The sequence below is a fragment of the Typopeltis vanoorti genome, unplaced genomic scaffold, assembly GCF_054136105.1.
Source record: "Typopeltis vanoorti isolate ZY-2024b unplaced genomic scaffold, IOZ_Tvanoo_1.0 HiC_scaffold_24, whole genome shotgun sequence".
In the NCBI taxonomy this organism is placed as follows: Eukaryota; Metazoa; Arthropoda; class Arachnida; order Uropygi; family Thelyphonidae; genus Typopeltis; species Typopeltis vanoorti.
The window spans coordinates 90,278-110,884 of NW_028328064.1; the positions used below are offsets into that span (position 1 = coordinate 90,278).

General features: G+C 34.3%; 1 protein-coding gene across 1 annotated transcript in view; it reads left to right on the plus strand.

Annotated features, from left to right (window-relative positions):
- LOC150092161 (putative divalent cation/proton antiporter TMEM165) overlaps positions 1-20,607 on the plus strand; it is a 169,214-nt gene that overhangs the window by 89,045 nt on the left and 59,562 nt on the right. The window contains exon 3 of the mRNA XM_090415230.1: positions 11,780-11,878. Within this exon, the coding sequence (XP_090271356.1) occupies positions 11,780-11,878 (99 nt within the window). The remainder of the gene's footprint in view (positions 1-11,779; positions 11,879-20,607) is intronic.

Below are 20,607 nucleotides of genomic sequence, written 5' to 3' on the forward strand. Positions count from 1 at the left end.
ATCGGTTTTTGCACCACCCTTGTGCAATAGAATTACCATACATTCTTTCCATTCCTGCAGAATCTTCCCTGTTCTGAGACTCATATTTAACAGCCTGATCAAAGGAATAACCAGTTCAGCTGAACACTCTTTGAGCACATGTGCTCAAATTCACATGTGCGGAATTCTTATTCAGTTTGTACAACAGCTCTAATACCTCGTCCTCATACACCTGAGTTTCTTCATCCAGTGAAGAGGTAGCAGCGAGTTCAATGTCGAGTACACCAGGTTGATAGTTTTAACAAAATGGGCACTCATTAGTTGAACAACCTCTTCTACATCTGTAACCCTCACGCCATCTGCATTTAGAAGAATCCTTCTTTCATATTCATTCTTTCTTTTACTTGCAGCATGTCGATAGAATTTTTGTGAGTTGTCTTTAGCACACACACAGAGCCAGTTTCTTTTCATACTTTTCTTTCCATACAACAGTTGTGACTATTCTAGCCTGCTGCTTATAATTTTCATAATGCACATCATCCTTATGCACACTGTAATGCTTCCACATCATCCTTTTCTTACGAATCTCTTGCTTAATAAGATTACACATACATTTGATTCCTACCCTATTTATTCTTCGAACTCTCGGGACACTCCGATATCGCATCATTTAAAGATTGTTTAAATGCTTCCCATGCACTGTCGATATTCTTGCCATCCATCAACCAATCCCATTCCACTGAACTTAGTATACTCCTCAGTTGGTCATAATTTCCTGCTTTTTAGTTCAGCATATAACCTTTTCTGAATGGAACATTCATAAACTTAGTCACTTCCCAAGTGAGTACTGCCTGATCACTGTCACCAACCAGAAGCAGAATAGTTATATCTTTAATTGAAACACCCTCTGACATTATAATCAAATCTAACATTCTTTGACCTTGAGCTCCTTTTGTCACATTCTGCTTGAGGAAGTTATCCCACAATAGCTCAATAAATGCATTTTCATTCTTCTCATGAGATTCTACTGCTATGCAATCAATATTTGAATAATTAGTCTCCCATTATGATTATTCTTTTCGCACTCATCTTGTCTATTTGGTGATGCATTTCTTAATCACTACTAACCAATCTACCAGGTTTAACAACACCCCGTTATGTAATTGATCTTGTTAGATGGCTTCAAACTCGCTGTCATGTAAAATACTGTTAGTAGTAGCACTACTACAATCATAGGTCTCAACTATAACTGGATTCAAGTCATCTGATATCATTAGCAGCACACCTCCCTTCTCTCCTCTCCTAAAAATAGTATATCCTTTACTCTTGATACCAGTATGTCTGATAGCCAGGTCTTACTAATGCCTACAGTCTGAGGTCCCAACATATTAACCAAGGCAACAAACTCTACTCCTTTGTTTTTGATGCTCCTAGCATTCATGTACAGACATAATAATGTACATGCGTGTTCTTTTGTATACTCTTGACTGCAGTCTCCATGACACAGTTGGGCAACTTGCAGATCTTTATCCTTCTCTAGTGCCTTATACATGTAGACATCTTTGCACGCATTCAATGGGTCTGAACTTGACGAATGCAAAGTCAAAATCGTTCTCTCCTTGTCAACATTTCCATGACAAAGCCCATTCCCGTCATTAACATAGTTATATAACATTGTCGCTCTTACACTCGCATTCTTACCATTTCTCCCTTTATAATTTAGTTTCCCTGACTCTCTGTGTTAGGCCTCATATCAGTTATATAGCTAGAGCTTTTGCTTCCTGGGGCGGTCCCTGAATTTTCCACCCCCTATCTCAATACACACCAAAAATACTACAAAAAGTCAAAACGACGTATAAGGAAATAAATTAAAACAGTGCGCATATTTTTGAAGTAAAACTTTAATTTCAACATTCTAAAATGTTATTTTTCTGTTATCAAAATTGCCGATGACATTGGCGAAGTCTATTTTATAGTAATGTAGGTAATTCTTAATCAATTTTATTTAGAGAAACTCCTCTTACAACTAGCAACACTTACAGCACCTGTGAGGAAAATTCACAGTAGTATTACAATATTTGGAAAATTTTGAAGAATTAACTGCAAAAGTTCAAAAAGGTTCAAAGTGCTTCCCGGGGTGGACTGCCCCCTCTGCCCTCCCTTAGCTACGTCTCTGTACCAAACGCATTCAGGTGTAGGCTGTTCCTCTTATACAAATCCACTCTTCCCTCAAACTCACTTAACACTTCCAAAAACTTGCATCCATTCCTTCTACACAGACTATGCATCAAATCGTTTGCCATCATAGCCCTTCTTCTTAATTCATTTTTATCATATCAAGGTAAAATACTGAAGAGTTTCACTTTCTCACCCTTCAGGTACAGAAATTAAATATCGAAATACTCATTCATGGTTAAGAATTCAGGGAGACAAAACACACGTGTTAAAAATAATTACTTTACTTAATATTATGAACATAACAATTGACGTTTTGACCTCTGTATTGAGGTCATCATCAGAAAAATATGTATAAGAAAACAAGCTACATGCGCTTTACAAAGGTAAAATGAATCTAAGCTGCTTATTAATCTTTTATCTAGCCTGACCTCTAGTGGGAAAAAAATTAATATTAAAAAATATAATAAATTAAAGTTAAAAAAAGTAAATATAAAAATAAATTAAAAAACAGAACTACAATAAACATTTCTAAAGTCCTCTTGTATTGAGCTTTCCTTTGTGTTTTGACTCCCTAAATTCTTAACCATGAATGCTGACCACCGTGTAACCATAAAAGAAATAACAACAAAATAAGCAAAGCTTGCTATGGGGAGTTAGTTATATAAATTTATATGGAATAGAGAAAAATTAGCCGAAACACTAAACTAGCAGTATTTCAAATCAGTTTTAAGTTATGGATGTGAGAGTTGTGTTCGAGCATGTGGCAGCAATAATATAGCTGTGGAGAGCATCATCAAATTCCTGCAATGTACCCTCAAGGGGTATATAAGATATGATAGTACTACATGAAAAATTGACATCATTACTAACTCCCTATCTACAATTTTCTTCCAAATTTGTCTGTTACTTGTCAGGACTCCAACATTATCAGATCTTATATTTCTATCGTCTAAGGCACTTCGTACCGTATCAATCCACCTATATCTTGGTCTTCCTCTGGGTCGTTTTCCTGCCAACCTGGCAGAGAACATTTGTTTTGCTAATCGTTCCTCGCCCATTCTGTTTAAGTGACCATACAACCTGAGGTTAGCTCTGCTAATGCATTCCTGGATGCTGCAATGTTAAGTATTTTCCTAACATCCTCGTTTTTAATATGATATTGCCATTGATGCCATCTGTTCATGCCTGTAATCTTTCTCAGGACTCTCATATCTGTGGTCTCTAGTCTTTGGTCAAGTGTTTTACTTCTGACCCAGCTCTCAGATCCATAAGTTAAAACTGGTTTGAACACTGTCTTGTATACAGCTAATTTAGTGTTCAGACTAATTTCTCTCTTATTCCATATGAATTTATTCAATTGACTTCCCACCATACCAGCTTTCCTGATTCTGTTGTCTATTTCTATATTTAATTTACCATCTTCAGTAAAAATCGTGCCTAAATAGCTGAAATGTTTTACTTGTTCCACAGGTTCTCCATTCACAACACAGTTGACATTTTCAATGATTCTGCCTATTTTCATTGTCTTTGTCTTTTTATTGCTGACCTTCATACCATATCTATTACAACAGCTATTCACTTTAGTCAGAGAATCTTGCAGACTTGTAGCAGATTTATTTAGAAGTATAACATCATCCGCATAAAGCAAAGAGCTGACATTAACATCTCTAATTTTGATATCATGTTTAATACCACTTTCCTTCATAATGTGATCCATATAGATAATGAATAACAGAGGGGATAATGTACATCCTTGTCTCACACCAGATTTAACATTAAACCATCTTCCTGTACTTCCTTCAATTCTAACTGCTGACTTACAACTCAAATAAAGACTAAGTATTGCTTGATATAATGCCCCATTGACACCATATAACTGCAGCGTATTGAATAGCTTCTCTCTTGGCACCTTGTCATATGCCTTTTCCAGATCGACAAAACTTAAATACAGATCTTTGTTATATTCCCATGCTTTCTCAACTATTTGTCGTAAAGTGAAGATCTGATCCTGACAGCCTCTATTTGGCCTGAATCCAGCTTGTTCTTCACCAAGCTTTTCTTCCACAATTCTTCTCAACCGTTTCTCAAGTATACTTGCATAGATCTTGCCAGGAACACTCAGTAGGGAAATACCTCTGTAATTCTCACATGCAGTTTTATTTCCCTTTTTATATATGGGTACTAAGAGAGCTCTACTCCAATCATCGGGAATTCGTCCCTCTGTCCAGGCTTTCTGAACTATGCAGTGCAGCCACTGTAAGACTCTTATACCACCATACTTCAGCATTTCTGGTCGAATATCATCTACTCCTGCTGCCTTTCCACATTTCAAGCCTTTGATGGCTTTTTCTACTTCAAGTATGGATATGTATTCCTGACTGCATGCCTGGTCAGTGTTTTTTACCACTGTGCTGTCATCACTGCTTGTTTCATTTAGCAGTTTTTCAATGTAATTACTCCATACTTCAAGGATATCTTTTTTTCCCATTTTCATGTCACCTTTATCATCTCTAATTCCTTTTACAGCACTCTTTCCTCCATTCTTAAGCTTCTTCAACAACCTCCAGAATATTTTGCCACCTTCTTGATATGTGTTTTCTATATTCTTGCCAAAGTCCTCCCATGACTTTTGTTTAGCTAGTTTTACACAGTGTTTAGCATTCTTGCATTTGTCTCTATATTCTCTAAGAGCACAAGCTGACTTATTTGACAGGAACTTTTGATATGCTTTCTTCTTTTCCTTCACTGCCTCTTTAACTTCCTGTGTCCACCAGGGACTTCTGATTTTTTTTATCCTTACAGACAACCTCACCACATGCCTCTCTGGCAGAATCAACCAATGTTTTCTTCAGAGTTTGCCACTGAATCTCCAAGGTTTGATTCCTGTTCTCAAACTCTTTCATTTTTTCTTCAATAATCTTTGTGTATTTTAGTCTACAGTTCACATCTGAGAGCTGCTCAACTTTTATTCGCCTTAAAACTTTCTTACATGTTATTCTTTTCAATATGAAATTCAATTTTATCGTGCTCAAGACTAAATAGTGATCACTTCCAATTTCAAATCCTCTGTACACTCTGGTTTCCTGCACCAGGGAGAAAACATCACTATCAACAATAACATAGTCAATGAGACTTTTCTTATTCCTAGCCTCTTCTCTCCATGTGAATTTGTGCACATTTTTATGTTGGAACATGGTGTTAGTAATAACCAGTCCATGTCCTGAGCAGAAATCCAACAGATATTTGCCATTATTATTAGCTTTGCTCTTTTCTCCAAATTTTCCCAAAATATTTTTGTATGTCTCACAATCATTTCCTACTCTGCTATTTAGATCATTGTGTCAGTTGCTTTTTCTAAAGCCTCAAAAAATTCCTCCACTTCTACCTTAGTAGAACTTTCTATGGGACCATAGGCACAAATAAGTCTCATTGTCCAGTTCCCCATTCTCATATTTGCCCACATTACTCTGCTTGAGACTGACTGCCATTCAAGAAGATTAGCCTCGTATTTTGTGTTGAACACTATGGCTACTCCTTCTTTTCCTTGATTGTCATAGCCTGAATATAACATTTTGTATTTATTGCTCAGAAAGATATCACCAGTTTTGGTCTTTTTTGTTTCAGTCACCCCTATTATGTCGATCTGGTACTTATCTAATTCCTCAGCTAGCTCCATTTCTTTGCCATTCAGGCTTCTTACATTGATAGTACCGATCTTTAACTCTGGTGATGTTGAGTTTGGGGCTGTGGAGAGCATATGGTAATAATGCTTAAATCAACTAAAGAAATGCTGCTGATAGCCTGTAAGTGATCTTTAAGAATGTCAGAGAGTGAAAAGATACCAGACAGCAGAAAGAAGCAGTGATAATCATATTCAAATATCATCAAATGTGAAAATTGGAGGGGGAATTTGTCTGTCATTTCTTGATAAATAGAATTAAAAGTGAAATAGACAAAAATTTAAAACATCACAAGTTGGTTTTAGAACAGGTCGAAGTACTATACAGCATATTTTTACTTTAATGAATATCATTGAACAAGTTATAAAATTTAGAACCTCCTTATACCTAAATTTTATACATTTTCCCAAAGCTTTTGACAGCATTCATGAGAGACATTATGGATATTATTAGAAACTGGTTTTCTGATAAATATGTGAGAAAAGTAAAAGATATACGAAGAAAGTAAGTAATGTTTGCATGGCAAACAGCACCATATAAACAGATGGACAAAAGTGAATATGGCTTTCAAAAGATTGAATAATATATGGAAGTTTCAGATATCATACTAAACCAAAAAAAGATTTTTGATAGCAATGTGAAGGCCATATTATATTGAACAGAGACATGAAAGTTGAAAAGAAACATGAAGCAAAATTAAATAGTTTTCAAGCTATTATTAGAAACTGGATTTCTGATAAATATGTGAGAAAAGTAAAAGATATACAAAGAAAGTAAGTAATGTTTGCATGGCAAACAGCACCAGAATGGTTTGAGATGAGACTGACAAAGAATTGCTTGATGTCTGGATTACTTTTTAACATAGACTGATTGCATTACAAAAAAAAAAAAAAAAAAAAGTTACAAGTATAAAGGAATAAAATGGAACCTCAACATTTTGAAGATTAGATTATGCAGATGGCAGTTTTAATATCATCAAAACACACTGATGCACAAGTGAAATGAAAAGCATTATATACAAATGCGAAGAAGTTAGACTTGAAATTAATATGAATAAAACAAAAGTTCTTAAATTGAACAAGAAATGTCTGAAAGAAATTAAAGTAGACCAACATACAGCAGAAGTTAAAGAATTTTATCTATGCAAACAAATATTGATATTGAAGATGGAACTGACAAGGATATAAACAGATGGACAAAAGCGAATATGGCTTTCAAAAGATTGAATAATATATGGAAGTTTCAGATATCATACTAAACCAAAACAAAGATCTTTGATAGCAATGTGAAGGCCATATTATATTGAACAGAGACATGAAAGTTGAAAAGAAACATGAAGTAAAATTAAATAGTTTTCAAACAACATTCTCATAAAATATTAAAAATATTTGTTATACATTGTGGGTGAAAATATTTTGACTGTAATGTGTAACAAATGAGATATACAAGAGCCAAAAAAGTATCAAAGTATCATCAGTGAAATAAAAAGATGCAGATTGTGGAAATGCTTTGGATATGTATACTGGATAGAGGAGAAATTCTAAGAGTAGCTTTGACCTAGATCTTCTAACAGAAAAAGGGAGGTTTAAACTAATTTTCAAAATAAATAAAAAAAAAAGACTGGTTGATAGAGCTGGAGAGATGCAGAATTAATTCCAAAAGACAGTCTTTTGCAATTAGACTGGAAGTTAACTGGAAAAGATTACCAGTACATACCTGTTGTTATGTTACTAGTATGTGGTGCATAAAATTGAGGTGATATAATAGGAAGTGTATTATCATGATAATACACTTCCCATTGTATTAGGAATATGAAGTGTATTATCTTGATCTTATGTTGCCTGAAGCCTAAGAAAATTCACCTGTCAGCCACTTAATAAACATCTCAATTTTTTTGCTTATAACTACAGACTGCTTTCATCTCATCCCAGCATATATCAAGAAGCATAACCATATCATTTAACAGGAATTTAATCACCAAAATTACATCTAGCCTCACAAGTCTGTACTTATAGAGTTAACACTAGTATAGGATTTTCTGGCACAGTACTAGACTTTTATTTAGAAATAGCTTCAGATATGAACATTTGATCAAACAAGAGCTCACAGGTATTCTAATTTAAACCAGAATGAATGAACTTTAGGTAAACAAAGTTTCAGAAATCATTACTTAAATCAAAGGTTTTAAGTACAACAACAGCAATACTTGTTGTTAATATATAATACTTGGAACAGGACTTGATCAACCTGAGATGCTATGTAATTAAGAGGTATTCAAAGATGAAAAACATAATTTGAGCATAGACATACTGATTAGAAAAAAAAAAAAAACATGAATCAACTATTAATAAAAAATGAATTAAACTAAGAATTTAAAAGAGTCAAAAATAAAGAACAAAAGGAACATAAAACTTGTTTATATACATAGTAATCCAGCAACATAGAGTACTGGCTGTTATGTTTTAAAGCATCATCAGATGCTTTAAAACATAAAGCATCATCAGATGTAGAACAGAAATAACTGTGAGCTTACTCTTGCTTTTTTTTTTTTATTTGCTTAATATCAAATATAGGAGCATCACGATTTTCAAAATTTAAAACATTAAATATACATATCTCTAATTGCAGCATTAAAAAAAAATACCTTTAAAGATTTCTAATAGACAATTGTTACATGTCTAAGCAGTCATCTAGCTGTGGAGTGATAGCTGATTGTCATGTTTTTAGACATGGGTGCAATTTGAGCTTAATACTTATTACTTACACTAAAGATGCAGTTTGACACATATTGCAAAATACATGTAATTCATCCAGTTAACAATTGGTAAATTGTTTATCTTTCTGTCTAATTCAATTCTGAGCATTGTTTAGAGTGATGATTGGCTTGTATGCAGTATTCTGAAAATGGAACTGTGCATATGTAATTTTGGCAACAAACCTCTTCGGCTATGAATATCTTGAATTCCTGGTTGATGCAGTATCTTAATGATCACCTGAAAACTCTGGAAAGATCTGGATTCAAATACAATATATGAGCAGGAGAACCTTTGAGCTATATTTCAGCTAAAGCTAAATTAGCTGTTTCATATGGAAGCGACGGTTTTTCAACCAGAGAACATACAATTACTAGATATTATATATTAGCCTCATAGCTATAATTGCTTCAGCCAATCCAAGCAAAGCATAACTCTCTTTTCAGCACTAGTAAATTCCATTTTTTGTCAGTTTGTGGTCTGCCTGATTATTTTTTGGGTGCTCTGTGGTACAATAAATCAAACTGATTAATGGTTGATACGATAGCCAGTGATAACACCAGGCTGACTGTCAGTTAACTGTAAATGCCTCATTTCCATTATTTTATACAATGATAGTTATTTAACATATGCTATTTCATTGTTTTTTACACCTTGCTTTGCTGCCACTAATATAATATTGAAGAAAAATAGGAATGTTTGTATAATTCTTGCAGGTACCATGTGTTTAGAATCTAAAATAAAATTTTTTGTTTAGCCACCTTTACTATATATATATATATATATATATATATATATATATTTATAAAAATAAATTTAACTGACTAGAACCCGAGAAAGTATAACAAAAACCTTTAATACATCACGACTAGTTTCATCGGTGCTCCGACTTCTTCAGGTGAGAAATAAAAAACATAAGATATAAAAATAACAAGGTAAAAAACATGGACTTTCCAGCTTAATAAAAAGCAGAATAGTAACAGTCATATTTGAATAGGTGACTGCGTGCTACCGTTGGCATGAGTTGAATGTGTGCGATAGCTAATTTTAGAGCGCCAGTACTAGATTACTGTGCTATGGGAATTGGGCAAATTGTAGTTCAGATTGTTGTTCAAATGTGAAGGGTCCAGAACTATTTCTTTTGATTCAATAATTCTTCTTTTGAATTCATTCTTGCATATACAGGGTGTTCGGGATAAATTTGACAGTTTCATAAGGAAAAAGAAAATCTTCTTTGTATCTATTAAATTTAATGAATTGACAAAAAAACATTACAGGCAGAGTTAATTACAATACTATCAACAAGATTTACTCAAAATAACCACCATTAGCATCGATCACAGCTTCAATTCTGCTTCGGAACCTCGAACAAGCTGATGCTACAGTCTCCCTGGGAAGGGCCACAAAAACTGTTTTAATTTTATCCATTAACTGGGCTTTTGTATTACTGGAAGTGCGATTGGTGTCTTTTTCAACTGCGCCCCATACAAAATAATCCATGGGGTTAAGGTCTGGGGAGTTTGGAGGCCAAACATTTGGACTGGTGAAGTCGTAGAAATTTTCAGACAACCATTTTTGACTTTTCCCAGAGGTGTGGCAAGGGGCCGAATCCTGCTGCCATACATACGGCCTACCATTGGCTACCCTTGTTATCCAGGGCTTGACTACAGTTAGCAACTCCACGAACAAAGCCCGAATTCCAATGCCAGGGTTCTTCAACACCTGTTCCTGCAGATTTGCGAGGAATTCTGCTGTACGAACGCAATCAGATCGTCTGCTAGGGATCTTTCTTCTTGCTACATCCTCGTAGTCACCATTGCAAGTCTCTAGTTCATGCCTGATTGTTTTTACTGTATTCAGGGAGCATTGGGCAGCAGTCGTAATATCCTTATTTTGATGGCGGGCACGAATCATCATGATACAAGTTATTCTCTTCCATGATTCAGGTGGGTTCCAGCTATCCATCCTTTCTGACATCTTGTATATGAATGAAGAAGGGTCCAAACTTTTAAATGAAGAGAAGTGTGTGTTAATACATGTAACTTACGGAAAAATATAATTAATTATAAATATGTCAAATTTATCCCGAACACCCTGTATATAAATTAGTAGTGCGTTCCCAGTCAACTTGATGTGGCTGTTCTTCAAGGTTAGAGTTTGCCGAGAAAGGACATGACTGGAAAGGGCGCTTGCTCGTGTTCTACTGTAAGAGATGTCACGTCTATGTTCCTCAAGACGAAGTGAAACAGATTTATCTGTCTGGCCAAAATAAGGTCGACCACAGTCACACAAAACTTTATAAACACCAGGAAAATGCAGTTGGTTGTGTTTTGGTTTTGGTCGACTCAGAAAAGAACGAAGTTTTGGCAGAGTAGTATAGTCGGTCTTTATTTTGAATTTCTTCAAAATCTTAGCTAGTTTTGGGATAAGAGAGCTGATAAATGATAACTGTATATGAGTGATAGGGTTGGAATCATTTTCTTGTCGAGGATGTTGGCGTGGTCTCAAACGTTTAGTGATGTTACGAGACGAATATCTATTATTTAAGAAGGTGTTTTTCAGGAAGTTAAGCTCTGTTTGAAGGTCTTCTTCTGTGGAAGTGAGACATCTTGCTCGATGGGCGAGGGTGGAGACGATGCCCAGTTTCTGAGGTGGGAAGTGATGAGAAAGTCCATGTTTTTTACCTTGTTATTTTTATATCTTATGTTTTTCATTTCTCACCTGAAGAAGTCGGAGCACCGATGAAACTAGTCGTGATGTATTAAAGGTTTTTGTTATACTTTCTCGGGTTCTAGTCAGTTAAATTTATTTTTATAAATGTATACATCCCGAGTAAATCCTAATTTCAATAATATATATATATTGGCCTTCTGATTTATTTAATTTTACACAAAATATTATTTGCTATTGCATCATACATATAGTAGTTTATTATTTGTGAGGTCAGTGAGTAATTTGTTTGGCAGTTCTTTTATTCTGTATTGAATGACTTAACATTTTGCTATAGTAATTTCACTTTCCTATTTAATAAAAAATAGGATTATGCTTTTAAATCCTCTCAGTACTGTTAAAAAGTGAATTAAATTAATCTAGTAGCTGTATAAAGTGTATGATTTGCAGTTGAACATGTTCTGTAAGTTTAAATTTACATAGCTGAAATCAAAAAAGTATTTCATTTTGTTCTTTTAGCCTGTCTTGGTTTTGCAACAACAGTTATTCCTCGGATGTATACCCATTACATATCAACTGCACTATTTGCAATCTTTGGTTTGAAAATGTTAAAAGAAGGTGAGTATAATTGATATTTTATTTTTATTGGTACATGTCAACCCACTTATGAGCTACTGAATTGATTAGCTGACATACCTCTTATAAAAATATCAAATATTACACAAAATAATTTATGTAAAAAAACACATGCATCATCATTTGTTGATGATGCATGAATTTATCAATAAATTCCTCATATATATTATCAGAGGGTGCACAGCATGCTGTGATACTACTACACGAAGAGGTTGCATCATTACCAGCATCCTATCTACAGTTTTGCTCCAAAGTAATGTTATTTCTGAGGACTTCAAAGTTGTCGTATCTTATTTTGGTCTCCTAAGGTACTTCTAAACTGCATCAATCCACCTAAATCTTGATCTTCCTCTGGGTCTTTTTTTGTGCCATCCTGGCATCAAACACCCATTTTGCTAACTTTTCCTCTCTCTCTCTCTCTATGTTTCATTCTGTTTTAAGTGACCACAACACCTAAGATGAGCTCTGCTGACACATTCCTTAATGCTAATAGTGTCAAGTTCCTTCATAATATCTTCATTTTTAATGATTTTGCTATTGATGTCATCTGTTCACTCTCCATTCTTTGATTCTTTGATTAGTTTTTTTTATTTTTTTTATTTCTAACCCAGATGATCTCAGATGAAATAAATTAAAATAGGTTTGAACACTGTCTTATATACAGTTACTTAGTGTTTGACTAATTTCTCTCTCATTCCATATAAATTTATTCAGTATACACCCTACCATCGTTGTTTATTTCCATATTTCATTTACTGTCTTCACTAAATTGATGTAACAGTCTTAACGTTAGCAGACATAGGACATGAGCATAAGTTCTTGGAAAAATAAAACTGTCAAAGAATAAAACACAACACAACACAACATACAGAGAAGAAGATATAGTATTACACCAGAATGAAAGTATAAGATACCTCTACCAGAAAAGATAAACTACAAACATTAAAGACAAAAACCAACAGACAATAGAAGAAAAATGGACAACCTTTAAAGACACTGTATGAAGAGAAAAAGTATTAGGAGAAAAAAAAATTAATACAAAAACTAATCAGAGATGGACACCATGATTTAATGAAAAGGTAAAAAGTTTAGTCAAAGAAAAGGAAAGTGCATCTCACAGATATCTACTAACCAAATCGAATATCTCAATTTATGAAGAATATAAAACTATATGAAATAGATAGGAGGCGCTTAAGGGTCAAAGCTGTATAACTGAGAGGAGACCTCCACATCGCCTTTAAAGGAATGTGGAGAACCGACCAGGGCTTCTGACCTAATGTCCAATCCTCACCTTCTCGTAGTGCACCCTGTTGGGTATCTACCTGGATACTGAACGAACAGGGATGGGCTGACAATTTGGGATTTAGCTGAACAAATTGTATTCTTATTGGCTTAAACCAAAATACAAAATGATGGTACAACATGAAGAAATTTCATGCCAGTGGGGCCCTTGCCTTAATGCATAGCATTACACATATCTGCAAGGAGATGTGCTTTGCATTATGGGAGATACTGAGATAGGAGTGACGAGAGCTTTCTCCACCTTTGCAACGAGTTTCCCAGTGTTGTACTACCTTACCCAGTCCTGAAGATACTTTCAGGCACAAACTTTGTTTGCTCACACTTGGATAAAGGATTAAACTAAACTTAGCATATGACAAGGTGCCAAGAGAGAAGCTATTCAATACGCTACAGTTATATGGTGTCAATGGGGCATTATATTAAGCAATACTTAGTCTTTATTTGAGTTGTAAGTCAGCAGTTAGAATTGCACGAAGTACAGGAAGTTGGTTTAATTTTAAATCTGGTGTGAGACAAGGATTTATCCCCTCTTTATTGTCCCATTATCGACATTATCCCTCTGTTATTCATTATATATATGGATCACATTATGAAGGAAAGCAGTATTAAACACAATATCAAAATTCGAGATGTTAATGTCAGCTCTTTGCTTTATGCAGACGATGTTATACTGCTAAATAAATCCATTACAAGTCTGCAAGATTCTTCCCCTGACTAAATTGAATAACTGTTGTAATAGATGTGGTATGAAGGTCTGCAATAAAAAGACAAAGACAATGAAAATAGGCAGAATCATTGAAAATATCAACTGCATTGTGAACAGAGAACCTGTGGAATAAGTAAAACATTTCAGCTACTTAGGCACGATTTTTAGTGAAGATGGTAAATTTAATATGGAAATAGACAATAGAATCAACAAAGCTGGTATGGTAGCAAGTCATCTGAATAAATTATATTCAATAAGAGAGAAATTAGTCGGAACTAAATTTGCTGTATACAAGACAGTGTTCAAACCAGTTTTAACTTATGGATCTGAGAGCTGGGTCAGAAGTACGTTTTACCAAAGACTAGAGACTGCAGATATGTGAGTCCTGAGAAAGATTAGAGGCATGAACAGATGGCATCAATGGCAATATCATATTAAAAACGAGGATATTAGGAAAGAACTTGACATTGTCAGCATCCAGGAATGCATTAGCAGAGCTAATATCAGGTGGTATGATCACTTAAACAGAATAGGGGAGGAAAGATTAGCAAAACAAGTGTTTTCTGCCAGGTTGGCAGGAAAACGACCTAGAGGAAGACCAAGATATAAGTGGATATTGATATGGAAAAAAGTGCCTTAGATGATAGAAATATAAGATCTGATTTGGAGGAAAATTGTAGATAGGAAGTTAGTAATGATGTTAATTTTTCATGTAGTACTATCATATCCCATACACTCCCTTGAATGTACATGGCAGGAATTTGACGATGATAACTATTCCAAAGAATTAGAATGTAATTTTTGTGGTATGAGAAGAATTTAGAGAATAATACAAACTCAGAAGAAAGAACCAAATGAAAGTATAAAGCTAACAAATATGGGATTTGATAAATTGAAAGATTATTTTCAAAATCTACACAGAAAAGAACAAAGATGATATAATCAATGATAATGATGTATATGAAGAGGATAACATAACTTTTGAAATAACAGAAATGATTATTATTATTTTGGTAACCTCCATGGAGTCAACAGACTCATCCTGAAAGATCCACTCCCTCCCAGACTCAGCAACATGTTTATCATAATGGGTTTTGAAGTTACGCTTCCTACATTCACATTGTACTTTGGCGATGCATTCACTCGCAACTCTCTACATAAAAAATCTCATCCTTACACTCTTCTTCATCACATCTATACAACTTCCAGGGATGGCCTCTTGTTCTTCCCATCTTAACATCCAATCTTTTTATAATTCCTTGTATTAATCTGATAGAATCTCTTAACTAACTTGAAAGTTATCATATCTGCTCTTTCCCTTCTATCCATCAACCTCTGTAATCCACATTCTCTCAAATGCACTTCATAACTAACACTTCGGAGTCCTGATATCACTTCGATCATTCGTCTTTGGACCCTCCCTAGTGTTTATACATAACAGCAAAAACTGGGTGACCAAATTTGAGCACAATAGTCCATATGTGGTCTGACCAATGCCTTATATAGAGTCACTACCACCTCTTTATCCCCTACATGTATTTTTTATCATAGCAGCAATACAGTGTGCAGGCTTTGTAACACTTGCAATGTGCCCTTGAACTTCAGTCCACTGTCTACCATCACTCCAAGATCTCAATCTCATCCACTTCCTGAAGTGCAGCTCCACCAATACAGGATGTAGCCTTATATCTTTATCCCAAAGTGTTACACCTTGCATTTATTAATGTTAAAACTTCAACCCCACTCATTTGTCCAAGCTAAAAGTCTATTAAAATCTTCATGTAGAGAATTATCAGACTACTCCTGATAATTCTACCTAACTTTGCATTATTGGCAAAAGTTTGAATATCCCCAGTCAATCTACATGAAATAACATTAACAAATAAGTTGAACAGTAGTGGGACCCAAGAACAGAACCCTGGGGCATGCCACTGGTCACCTTCCTTTTCTGAGGCACTGCTCCATCATACACAATTTGCCAATAATGCAAAGTTAGATAGAATTATCAGGAGTAGTGCTGATGCTAATTCTCTACAGGAAGATTTTAATAGACTTTTAGCTTGGACAAATGAGTGGGGTTACAGTTTTAATGTTAATAAATGCAAGGTGTAACACTTTGGGATATAGAGATATAAGGCTACAACATCCTGTATTGCTGATATCATTCAGAGAACTAATCTCCAATCCACCTAACCAATATACTATCTATTCCTATCCTCTGCAGCTTATACACTAACTTATCATGTATACATCAGCACTGTTCCTGATAATTCTACTTAACTTTGCATCATTGGCATGGCAAACATTTGAATATCCTCAGTCAATCCACATGAAATGTCATTAATGGATAAGTTAAAAAGTAGGGGCCCAAGAACAGAATCCTGAGGCATGCCACTAATCACCTTCCTTTTATTTGAAATATCAAATGCTTTTGCCAAGTCCAAGAATATCACTGTATATGATTCTCCCTTATCCAGCACATTTGTTACCTTTCATAAAACATAAGCAGGTTGCTAAAACAAGACCTACTCTTCACAAACCCATGCTGACATCACAGAGAATCTTATGTCCATCAACCAAATTCTGCATTTTATTTTCTAACCAATTTTTCTAACACTTTGATCGCAACTGCAGATATACAGACTGGTCTATAATTGTAAATTTTTGTTCTCAAACTATGCTTGTGGAGAGATATTATTTTGCCTTCTTTCCACTCCTTAGGAACCTTCTCCACTGCAAGACTTTCATTAAATAACCAGATCAAGGCATAGCTAACTTTTTTGCACATTCTTTAAAAATACATGGTGTCATCCATTCCCACAGCCTTATTAACATCTAACCGAAGCAACACTTGATACACCCAATTCTTTTACCTTTAATTCTAATTCTTGCCTCCTTTTTACATGTTGCACAGCATCATTCACCACTATGATATACAGTGAAGTGTTGGTTAAATAATTCCCCTATATCATTTACTATAGTTACTCTGCTACAATAACTATCCACCAGCATCAACCCACCTAATTATTTTTTCTCTTGCTTTTAACATAGCAGAAAAATTCCATTGGATTAGCTTTGACCTGACTGGCCAATCTCCTCTCATATTCTACTTTTTCTTCTTTCACCATGCTTGTCACTTTTCTGACCTGCAGTTTGTATTCTTCATATATCTGATCACTGCAAACTGTCTTGTACTTCCTCCATAACAATTTCTTCTGTAACACTGCGTACTCGATTTCACTGTTCATTCATCTCACCCCCTACTCTTTTTATTCGCTTAACTCTTAGTATGCAGTTATGCATTGCTTTAGATACTGCCTTATTTCCCATGCACCATCAACATCCTTTCTATACATTTTACCAATCCAGTGTATTGATGCTAGTTGACTGCAGAGCTTCTCATAATCACCCACCTTATAGTTCCACATATAGACCTTCTTGATAACAACTACTTCTTGTTTATCTTCCAAACCGATGACATCAAACAAACTCTCAATGATGAACTTAAAAACAAAAAATTAACCTGAAATAGATAAGATAAAGAATGAACTATTAAAATATAGAGTGAAACAATTAGCAAAAGAACTGTCATATTCTAAATGCATTATTCAAAGCAAACCAATTGACCAGACAAAGAGCTTAACAATACCAATCTTTGAGAATGGAGACAGAATCAAATCATCTACAGAGTAATAAATCTACTCTGCAGTACATTAAAATTATGCACAAAAATAATTGGAAATATAATAAATAATTTAATTGAATTATCTGATGAGCAACAAGGATTTAGAAAAATAGACCAACGATAGATGCAACATGTGGTTAATTGATTTAACAAAAACATTTGATAGAATACAGTTAAGACATAATAACCAGTGGTGAGCTATGGAAATTTTAACAAAGGGCTCGCATCGTCGAGCAAAAAAAAAAGCCGTATTTCACACAAAAACGTTTATTAATACAGCTTGTGTACAAATGCCAATCAAAAAGTATGAGGGGGACAATCAACCTTTAAAGGCTATCATTTTTAAACAAATATTTCATGATCTAAACATGAAATATTTGCACACAATCATTTATGTTCATTTATCTTACATAAGAAAAACATTTTTTAACTATCAAAATATAATAAGAATAAAATCTTTTATAATCGCACATATTTTTTTATAAACAAAATAAATTTGTTTTGTTTGTGCTAGAAGTTTTTATGACAAACAATCTATAAATAATAAATATTATCTAAACAATAATATTGAAGTACGTTATATTTCTCTTTTGTTTTTATACTTCAAGTGATAATCAACGGTACCAATCAAGGGGCATTATTTTATAGTCCCATTTATTTATATACAATTACCAAAAGTGATTTCTTATTTGTAAAATGGTAGTAATAGTAACTATATTTTATTTAATAAAATCACTTTGTTAGGTTACCGTATGAGTTTTTCGCTTAATATATTTTAAAAATGTTTTTTTTTTTTTTTTTTTTTTTTTTTTTTTTTTTTTTTTTTTCTGAAAAATAAAAAAGTAAACAAGAAAAACAAGGGGCTCACAAATTTGAGAAAAATTTAACAGAGGTTTTGGGCGAGCCCCTTATAGCTCACCACTGATAATAACCATGTTAATGAGAAATGCCAAAACAAATTTTCAACTAATTGAGAATGTGATCATGATCATAATCAAATTCTTGACATGTATCCTCAAAGAGTGTACAGGATATGATAGTACTACATGAAAAATTTACATCATAAAACTTGCTTCCTATCTACAATTTTCCTCCAAATGAATCTGTTACCTGACAAGACTCCAATATTATGAGATCTTATATTTTTTATATCTTGGCCTTCCTCTGGGTCTTTTTTCTGCCAACCTGGCACAGAACATTTGTTTTGCTAATCTTTCCTTGCCCATACTGTTTAATTGACCATATCACCTGAGATTAGCTCTGCTAACACATTCCTGGATGCTGACAATGTCAAGTTCTTGCCTAATATCCTCATTTTTAATATGCTATTGCCGTTGATGCCATCTGTTCATGCCCTAATCTTTCTCAGGACTCATATCTGCAGTCTCTAGTCTTTGAAGTGTACTTCTGACCCAGCTCTCAGATACATAAGTTAAAATTGGTTTGAACACTGTATTGTATACAGCTAATTTAGTGTTTTGACTAATTTCTCTCTTATTCCATATAATTTATTCAGATGACTTGCTACCATACCAGCTTTGTTGATTCTATTGTCTATTTCCATATTTAATTTACCATCTTCACTAAAAATCTTGCCTAAGTAACTGAAAAGTTTCACTTGTTCTATAGGTTCTCCATTCATAATGCAGTTGATATTTTCAATGCTTCTGCCTGTTTTCATTGTCTTTGTCTTGTTATTGCTGACCTTCATATCATATCTATTGCATTACAACAGTTATTCAATTTAGTCAGGGAATCTTGCAGATTTGTAGCGGATTTATTTAGAAGTATAACATCATCCGCATAAGGCAAAGAGCTAACATTAACATCTCCAATTTTGATATCAGATTTAATACCACTTTTCTTCATAATATGATCCATATAGATGATGAATAACAGTGGAGATAATATACACCCTTGTCACACACCTGACAGCAGCAGTTATTCAATTTGGTCAGGGAATCCTACAGACTTGTAGTGGATTTATTTAGAAGTATAACATCATCCTCATAAAGCAAAACATTTATCAGGTTTAATACCACTTTCCTTCATACTGTGATCCATATAGATAATAACAGAGGGGATAATGTACATCCTTGTCTGACACCAGATTTAACATTAAATCATCTTCCTGTACTTCTGTAATATCTATTTGTCTGCCTATATATGTAATATCTCTTTACTTTACTCTCTTCTATCTTTATTCTATTCCTAATTCTTTATAGCTTTACTCTACTGCACTTTATCTCTGTTATCCTTTCTCATTTACTCTACTGCGTACTATGATTATCCACCTTCCGTATATTTTTACTAGTCGAATGCCTATGAAAACTGGAAATTTATTTTGTCAGACTGTGCCACCAATATATCATTTTTTCATTGGCATAAGACTAAATAAAACTTCGGGTAGATTTCCTTCCCTCTTACGAGGGAAGTTTCTTTTATCAATGTTTACTTTAACAGTCGTGGTTCGTAAGTAACTGAACTCTCTCTGGCCTGGAAGCTCCACTTTCAGGCGACTGGAACCGGGAAGACCCTTATACTTGGCTCAGTCACTTTTTAATTTTGTGACCTTGCACTAAGGGTAGTAAATCCCAAAGAAATCGGCATGACTCTTTCATTTTCTTTTAAGTTTGACCAGCTCTTTGTTTTCCTCCATGCATTCTTTTGATCGTATTTTGCTGGGCACAGAAACTTTTCTCTAAAACTAGCGGATCTCTTTGATACTTTGCATGTCCTGTCGGGCCCTCCGAAACTTCGCTAAACCTAGCGGCACTCTTGAAAACTAACTTTAAAGGTGTTAACGCAGAAAGCAACTCATATATACAAAACTAATGAACAACTTTTCCAGCGCGCTTACACATAACTATAAACATATACAAAGTTCTCCTGGGAAAGTATTGGCTTTGTTTTTGACGTTAAAACAGTAAATACATTCACGTCCCATGGGGTTAACCATATTAATATTTTGCAAAAAATAAATAGAAACAAACAAGGTTATTTACAGTTCTCATGGGA